The sequence below is a fragment of the Labrus bergylta genome, chromosome 5, assembly GCF_963930695.1.
Source record: "Labrus bergylta chromosome 5, fLabBer1.1, whole genome shotgun sequence".
In the NCBI taxonomy this organism is placed as follows: Eukaryota; Metazoa; Chordata; class Actinopteri; order Labriformes; family Labridae; genus Labrus; species Labrus bergylta.
The window spans coordinates 33,407,041-33,416,249 of NC_089199.1; the positions used below are offsets into that span (position 1 = coordinate 33,407,041).

Here is a 9,209-nt window from a genome sequence, read left to right on the forward strand (position 1 = left end):
TAAGACTTATGCAGACCACTTTAGACACTCAGGTTACCCAAATATATGTTCAGAAACACTGAAGAAGAGGATTGTTCATAATATGTCCCCTTTAAGTGCTGCTCCCTCTAGAGGAGTCCTCCAGTAACACGCGTACATAAGTATGTAAACGTTACGCTCACGACGCAGCCGGTTGTCTACGCATTGTTCAAAAGAAAGTTTATTTGAGCCTTTAGAAGAGTGAGCGTTAGAAACAGAGACTTCATGTTAATGCTTTCAGTCGGATTGGACCTTTACCTTTAAAAATGGTCTGAAACATCGTCATGGAAACCATTTCTCTGCCAGTGTGGAAGCAGAGGTTGTTTTGTTTGGTCTCCAGGACGTCTAAGCAGGACAAACGGCAGGCAGATTAATTAAATATTAAACATGTGACCTTTAAGTACGAGATGGTTTTCTCTGACCTCGCTGCCTGTTCGGTCTTGAAGGTTCTTACAGAACGCTGCTTCTCTCTCTCCGGCTGCTGAGCGCGCCTGCAGGGCGTATCCAACGGCAACGTGTTTCAGACCTTAAAGCAGTTATTCCATGAAAGGTGTGTTATTAAGTAAGGGTTAACCTAGCGCTCAGTAGCTGAGACGTTTGTGTGCAAAGTGCTGAACATGCGTCTTGTCTCCATGACAACAGTCTGTTGTTGCTGTACGGCCGCCGCTGCTACCTTCCTGTTTGCTGTATGATTATTAAATAATTCTTTTCCTTCCCTGTGAACCTCAAACAGAGGATGTTGGACCTCATACTTGTCTCGATGATGAGCTTAATAATAATGACCGCTGTCACGGAGCGAGGGCCCAATCTACTCTCTGATTGGCTGGTCTGGAGTCAGATTAACCAAACGTCTCCGAGCTGATTGACACGATCAGAGTTAGTCCTCCAGAGTCTCTGATCAAACCGTCTGCTTACTTTAGTACTGTCATGGATTATCAGACCGCTGCTTTGTCTTGCCAATCAGAGTCAAGTATTTAACACAGAAGTGCAATAAAGAAAAGACAAAGGTTATATACCCCCGAAGAAAGTTTCTGATTTCACCGTGGCGATGTGGTGACATAAGATCATGTAGTTGCCTGCGTGCGTGCGTGCGTGCTGTGCGTGCGTGCGTGCGTGCGTGCGTGCGTGCGTGCGTGCGTGCGTGCGTGCGTGCGTGCGTGCGTGCGTGCGTGCGTGCGTGCGTGCGTGCGTGCGTGCGTGCGCTCGTACTGTTAAATGCACCACCTGAGACGTGGATCACTTCCTTTGTGTATTTGAAGTTGTTACTCTAACAGATGCTGACAGGTAACGCAGATTGAACCGGATTTTAGTCCTGGAGATGTAATACACACATAAACACACACTCTCTCACACACACACACACACACACACACACACACACACACACACACACACACACACACACACACTGCGCCATCATTCTCAATAGGTTTATCAAAGACTGTCGTGACAACAACCTCATGTAAGTTGTCACACACTCATCCTCTTTTCTTCAGCAGAATTATAAATAAAAGATCAGAAATCTATTCTCGCAGCACTTCACAAAACAGAGCGTCAAAATGTTTCACAATGTGGTCCAAACAAATCCAGAGCATTCAGGAGCAGAATCTAAAGTTAGAAGGAGGACATACTGGCTGCTGCATTGTTGTCAGAGAAGCCAGCACTTCAACATAGCATGTTTCCTTAATGATCAGAGAGTAAGATACCTTTATCATCACTACACAGCTCACTGATTGGACCTTTAAAGACACAAATATCTGCGGCTGCTTCACTGCTCCACGTAGAGGAATCAGGCGGTTCCTCTAAATACTCTTCAAAGTGAAATCGGCTTCACTTCTTGATGACACATATCTCACTCGGGGGGATTTATTGTTGTGAGGATGAAAAGCTGATTTCTTCTTCTACACTTTGAGGCGTTTTGCTGACAGCTTCATGCCGACTGTGTTTAAATTTAGACCCGTCTACTGGACTATTTTTAGGATTCTGCTGCCAGATGTTTTCCTTTAGATCCAGGACAGTGATGTTTCTGTTCTTTGTTTCCAGCAGTTTGTGGTTTGAACATTTAAAATAAGCATTTTGTCCTCAAACATCCTGAATCTCTGGACGTCTTCAGACCCCCCCACATGGAGTTTTATTAGAATCCTCTCATAGCGTCCTTGTCTCATATTTACTCTTCTTCGTGGGTTTGTGCTGCAGCCTGTCCAGTGGTGAGTGACAGCAGAGAACATGTGGTGGGAGAGCACTCACCTCCATTATTCATGAGACGGAGAACATCCGATCTCCATCAATCGCTCCGTGCTGTCTCTCCTCCGTGTTTCCTCTGTTTATCTATTTTTATTCTTCTCTTATCGGTTTCTTTTTTCCACGTCTCTTGTCCCGTCTTTCCTCTGAACACATTTCAAAGAGACCTTAGTTACATCTAAATCCACATGATCCTTCACATTTACATTTCTCATAGAAATCGTCCTGATAGGGATGTAACCATTCACCAACTCATGATAAGAGTTATTTTACAAAATCAGACTGAAAGCAAATTATGACTAAAAAAGATTCCTTTAATTGTCCCATGACACTAATGCACCTCGTAACCTCTTCGGCTCTTGCTCTCGTTTGGGGGGGCGGGGTCAGTGTGTTTTGGCTAACAGAGGGAGGTGATTGGAGCTTCTCGTTAGAGGTGGGGTGAAAAATCGATACAGTACAGTATCATGATAATATTTTGTGTGCCGATATTATATCGTCTCATGGCGGCCATGTATCGTTATTTTTATGATATTTTAGATATTCGTTTTACATTTTTAACTGCTGAAGGGGAAGCACAATTCAAGTTACATTGTTAAGAGTTCATGATGAAGTTCAGCGTGCGTGCGTGCGTGCAGGTTTGGAGTTAAATATTTCATGAACAGTTTTTCTGTTTACGTTTCCTCTTCAATAAAACATGGCTGCTCTCTCTCCTCCAGAGAACAAAGTGTTCAGAGTCAACAATCATTCATGTAAAGATTAAAGATTTTTATCTTCTGAGATTTTAAATAGATTCATAACTTCACTTCCTGCTAATGCTAACTCGTTAACTAGAGTAGATCCTAAAGTCTGGACTCATTCACAAACTAGAATCATGAATCCAGAATAAACTCCTCAAAAAAAGTTTGGAAAATGTTATTTCGGTCGCCACCAGCGCCCCATTGCAGGGGATTTTGGCAAATTCTTTTAGAGCGCTACCCACACGTTTAGCTGTGTTGCTCAGTTCACGAATGCCACGATCCTTACAAGTTATACCTCGATGTAAAGGTGACTAATCAGGCTTTCCAACGATATAACATACAACACCAATTACTTTTCTTAAAGTGGCAAAATAATTGACCAAAAGACTGGCAGCCCTGGACATTATGACTTTGACTTGTTGTTTATTCTCTCTTTTATTTCCCCAATAAGACGACTGTCTTTATTTAAATCTGAAAGTGTCACGCTGTCCTCGTGCTCACCCTGTCCTCGTGCTCACCCTGTCCTCGTGCTCACGCTGTCCTCGTGCTCACGCTGGCCTCGTGCTCACGCTGGCCTCGTGCTCACGCTGTCCTCGTGCTCACGCTGTCCTCGTGCTCACGCTGGCCTCGTGCTCACGCTGTCCTCGTGCTCACGCTGTCCTCAGTGCTCACGCTGTCCTCGTGCTCACGCTGTCCTCGTGCTCACGCTGTCCTCGTGCTCACGCTGTCCTCGTGCTCACGCTGGTCCTCGTGCTCACGCTGTCCTCGTGCTCACGCTGGCCTCGTGCTCACGCTGTCCTCGTGCTCACGCTGTCCTCGTGCTCACGCTGTCCTCGTGCTCACGCTGTCCTCGTGCTCACGCTGTCCTCGTGCTCACGCTGTCCTCGTGCTCACGCTGTCCTCGTGCTCACGCTGGCCTCGTCTTACGCTGTCCTCGTGCTCACGCTGTCCTCGTGCTCCACACTGTCGCTGTGACAATGTGCTGAAGAGTCGACCTCTGTAGATGTGAGTGCGACGGCTCGGACCAGATGCTAATGTAGCGCTTTGATCTGATCACCATTCCTCAAAGCAGATTCCAGTTCTGATTCTGATAAGTGTCGTTACACGGAGACGCCTCGCCCTCAGTGTGGTCGCTCCACAAACGCCTGAGTGTATCTGGGAGTAAAAAAAACAGCTGGGAGGGGCTGTGGAGCGGGCTGTGTGTGCTCTTTGCTCCTAGACGAGGAGGTAAAATGTCTCTGAATCTTTTTTATATTTTACAATTATTATATTAGTGAATATTCAAAGTTTCTGCTCTCTGCGTCTGTTTGACCTTTGACCCCGTACCTCAGTCCAGTTTCCTTCACTTCTCGAAATGATTATCTGTGTTATTTTAGTTTCATCGATCGGGGTAATAAATAGCTGCAGAGTGCTGCTGGTAAAAGCTGAGAGGGGGAATCCCTCAGGGGCAAGAGATAAAGGAGGCATCAGGTCGAGAGAGAGAGAGAGAGAGAGAGAGAGAGAGAGAGAGGAGAGAGAGAGAGAGAGAGAGAGAGAGAGAGAGAGAGAGAGAGAGAGAGAGAGAGAGAGAGAGAGAGAGAGAGAGAGAGAGAGAGAGAGAGAGAGAGAGAGAGAGAGAGAGAGAGAGAGAGAGAGAGAGAGAGAGAGAGAGAGAGAGAGAGAGACCTTGATCCTCACGGCCGTGATTCAGATATTTTAGGGTTTGTGCTAAAGATTTTTTCTAAGTGTTCTTTAATGGACTGTTTGATGATTGAACTCCTTAGAGTGTTTTTCTGCAGAGGGTCATGATAACGAGGGGGGGGGGGGGGAGGAGGGGAAGGAAGGAGGAAAGGGAGGGAGGAGGAGGGAAGCTTTAGAATCAGAGTAGAGCTGTGGCCTCTCGATTCTGTTACGATTATCCGTCAACGATTCGTTTTGATTGGACCTCACGGTGCAGCGGGACGGGATGCATCCTTCATTTTCTGTATTTGTGCCCGTGAACACGTTTTCATGAATGAAGATGAGCAGGAGGATAAATCTGTGTTAGAGTCGTCATGAATAACTTCAGATTGTAAACTGATGTGTGCTGTGTGTCTGCAGGTGAGCACGTGGTCTGTGGAGGACCTGCGTCTGCGTCTGGCCTCTCTGGACCCTCAGATGGAGCAGGAGATCGAGGAGATCCGCAGCGCTACCAGGCCAAGAGGAAGCCCATCCTGGGACGCCATCGAGGCCAAAAAACGCCGCCAGCAGAACTTCTGAGACGATCGTGCTGACGTCGTCTCAGAGAACAGCCGGATGTTTGTTGTTTTCTCTGTGGAGGTTTGAAACGCCACAAAGACAGACGAGGTTTCACAAACAAACACGCCGCACACTTTAACCCTGAACGAGCGGCGATGAGACGACGCGGCCGGGTGTGACGCCTCATCGTGTGGACGCTGCAGAGGACGAGCTGACACAGCGCTCTTCTCTCATGGTGATGACTTCATCGTCTTTCTGTGATTTCAGAACGTCTCTGTCGTCCCGTCTCTGGATCTTTAATAACGTTTCTCCTCCAGCCGCTGAGCTGAACTCCAAACTGTCTCCGTGTCTGAAAGCCGCCTGGATCTTTTATTACTTCAGTTTTTTTTAACTTTAAAGCGCGTGGTACTGTGTCGTTAACCTGCTGACTGTTTGATTTAGGTACTCCTCTGGTTTGGTTCCAGCTCCTCCTCTGTCAAAGGGGGGGCGGCCTTTAGATTCTGATCATGTTAGTCTGAGCACATTCCTGCCTCTGAAGCTGCAGGTTAGAGGAGTGTCACGATACCAGTTATAAACTTCATTATGATACCTCTACAAATCAAACTGTACTTTAACTCATTTTGTTACCACGGCAACAAAAAACCTTCAAATGTGATCATTTCTACTTTCAAACACATCATCACTGTTTCTGTGAAATAAGAAACGTCAACGTTACTTATTCATCTTCTTGGTCGATGTCCACAGACGGCAGCAGCGCCCACAACCTCCGCTGCAGAGCGCCTATCACGAGCGCTCATCGTTGCTAAGTTACCTTCTGTTTCGCTCGCTCGTGGCTGTTAGGGCGGTTTAAAAATGTTCATGTATTTTATATTCACCTAAACTCAAAGAAATGTCACCGCCGCAGCTCTTCATCTGAAACCGTTCCTTTAAAAAGACAAAGACATGTTGACAAAGCTGATAACTGAAGTCCCGCCCCTTTTTGATTCTAATTGGTCAGTGAAGGAGAGATGACATTGAAAAGAGCAGCGCTGTTTCAACTGATAGCGTTGTGAATAGAAACGTCCGACTCAGAGGGCTGTAACGTTCAGCTGATTTAGTTTTGAAACGGGCGCTGCTGGTTGGTGGACACGGACTCTAATGATCCACCAATTGGACTTTAAAACGTCAGCATGAATCTGATTCGACCGCCCCTGCTCTCTCTCTCTCTCAGCTTCAGTACTTTTTGATTCTATCAGTTGGATCAAACATTCATGATTAATGTGAACAAACTAGAACCCGACCGATAAATCAGCCGGCTGATATCAGCAAATCCAGTGACCATCAGTATCGGCTCATTTTATCTCAGATATGCGCCGATATCACTCGATTTATTCAGCAGTCAAATAAAATTTCATTAGAGTTTCACTGTGTTACATTAGCAGTTCTCTCTCACCAGCAGAGGGCGCTGTATGATTACAACAATCATCATCACTCTCCAGAGTGTCGAGCAGTGACGCACGTACACGCTCAGTTATTTTCCAGTCGAGTGACCATCTTGTCTTCAACACAATAAATGTTTATATATATCTCTGTCTCTACAGATCTAAGAAAGATATCGGCCGACATATCGATATCTGCCCCCAAAATTCTCCTATCAGTCGGCCCCTGAGTCTCTGTTTTCAACAATAAGCCTTCAATGATTCAGAGAAAAGACTAAAAGATATAAAACCCCTGAACTCGTCTTTAGAGTCCTTAAAGTTCTCTGCTTAGCTTCAGCGAGGAGACAAACAGAAATATAAAAAACCTGAGCTTCTTAATGAAAGAGTTTAGTGAAAAGCCGACGTCCGAGTGAGACTCCGTTTTCACCCCGTTACTCTGAATGTCGGGATCAAGTTTGTTTTTTTGTCGGGCAGTTGAAATGATTTGTTTTCATCCTGTTTTTGTTTTTGATGGAACAAACCGGAGCCCTGAGCCGACGTACAGTCAGACATTTTCAATTACTCAGTTTTCCTGTGATAACGAGTTTATAATGTATTTTTCTAGAGATCTGGATTTATTCATGTCGTTACCTTGAGATAAATAAGTCGAGATTTCATGAATCTCGTCAGAGTTTCCTCGTTATCAAGAGAAAACCGAGTGATACAAAGCGTTTGGATGTTTGTCCTCTCATGGCCTCCGTATAACAAACTGAAACTCTGATAATCCACTTTGAATGATTGTTACATTTTAAGATCGGAATTTGATATATTCTGCAGCTGGAGTTTAAATGTTGGACAGGACTGAGAGGGAAATGTTTCCCTCCACCGGCGTCCGACCTTCAGTGCTCTGCAGTGATTTCATTTGAGCGTCCGGCGTCTCTGAGGGCGAGCCGGGCCTGACACATTTATGGAAGAGATTCAACAAAGCTTTTATCTGCTGGATAAATGAGTGTGATCTGGCAGCGCCGCCTGAACCCGAGTGTGCCAGGAAGACGCTCACACAAGATTTACCCCCTGGCGTTCCTGGGAGCCGCTCGCCGCTTAGATCGGCGGGAGGATTTCTATTTTTTCTACGTAGCTTTAGAGGAGGTCACGGCCGTCTGACCCCGGGAGTGTGTGTGAGAATGAAAAGCAGATTCTCAGGTCATGAAAGTCCTCAGGGTGTAAAGTAACCTCGTGTCTGTGATGAATCTGAATATAAAGAGCACGCTGGAACGACTCGTCTTTTCTCCGTGTCGTTAAACAAACAAAAGGGAAGTTTTCATCTTTGTGCCTCAGTTTGAACTCGTGCTGTTTTTTGTGTTTTGAGTTTGATGAATACTCTGAAAAAAAAAAAGGAATTGAAATTAGATTTTTATGAAACGTGACGTCTGAGCTGCTTCATTAATAGAGTCGTAATCACTGGAAACAGAAACTCTTCTCATGTTTTGGTACGGAAGCCCAAAGCGGACATTCAGCCAAACGTTTAATTTAAAGCCGTTATCTCGTGTGAACGAGAACTTTAAGGTTGTTTTTTTCTCCAGATCGTCTCGTTACCTTGTGATGAAGACGCTGCGATAACGACTTCACCTCTGAGAAAACGATGAAATGAAGTCGTTATTTCAGGAAAACGGCGTTATGATCCCAAGATAACGAGATTAACGAGTCTAAATGTTGAAAAAAACGACCTAAATGTAATCAATTGTTACCACGGGGAAACGTTGCTACATGTTTTAAAGTAAGTCTCATGATGTAGCTGCGTAAGACATCAAACACGACTCCTTCTCGACATCACCAGTTTATCAGAAAGAAATCACAACGTCTCGGTTCCTCTGATCACTGACGAATCAGAGAGACAGAGACGTTGATAACGAGCCGGGCGATGTCGAGTCGTGTTTGAGATTTCACGAAGACAAATCAACCGTCTGGATGCACATGTCCTTTTGGGGCTTCCGTAGTTTTGACATCTTGTAGAGAGAGTCGTCTTACCTGCTGAGCTCTTAGTCATGTTTTTGCACTCGCTCCCTGTCTTGACGCCTGATTGGTCCACAGGTTATAAATTGTATATTTTTGCCTTAAAGTCTGCAGTGGACGCCATGTTTTGAGATCTCTGATGTTTGTTTGATTGCTTCCTGTTTGCCTGTCGTATAAAGAAAATAATAAAAAGTGCAGAAAGTGAAGGCGCTGGTGTCGTTGTTTTAAAACTTTAACGTGGTTCAGAGTCCTTAAAGAGTTTTGACTGTTAAACTTTGTGCTGTTGCTTTATTAAGAACTCCACCACGTTTCCCTCCCAGTGTGACATCAGCGATGTTTCCGCTCGTCAGGACGACCTTCTTGAGTTTCCCTCCTCAGTTTCCTGCAGAGGTCAGAGTGACGGAGCCGCTGCGGTGGTCAGACACCGCTCATTTACATATTTAAAGGTACAGACACAGAAACAGCCTGTTCTGAGCAGGGCTGAAATAGAGGGGTTTATAGACATGATCAAATACAGGATCAGAGTGAAAGTAAGTAAGCTCCTGGTGTGCAGACTTATTCTTCCTTTATAAACAAAGGTGAATCA

The 9,209-nt window shown here is 45.3% G+C and overlaps 1 protein-coding gene across 1 annotated transcript; it reads left to right on the forward strand.

The window, feature by feature from the left end:
• Positions 1-5,074: 5,074 nt before the first annotated feature.
• On the forward strand, positions 5,075-8,829 carry LOC110004298 (serine/threonine-protein kinase 4; the record flags this gene model as incomplete). The annotated part of the gene is given in 1 exon segment (XM_065955455.1): positions 5,075-8,829. A coding segment is annotated over 1 exon segment (160 nt), but the record flags the coding sequence as incomplete, so codon positions are not given.
• Positions 8,830-9,209: the final 380 nt, after the last annotated feature.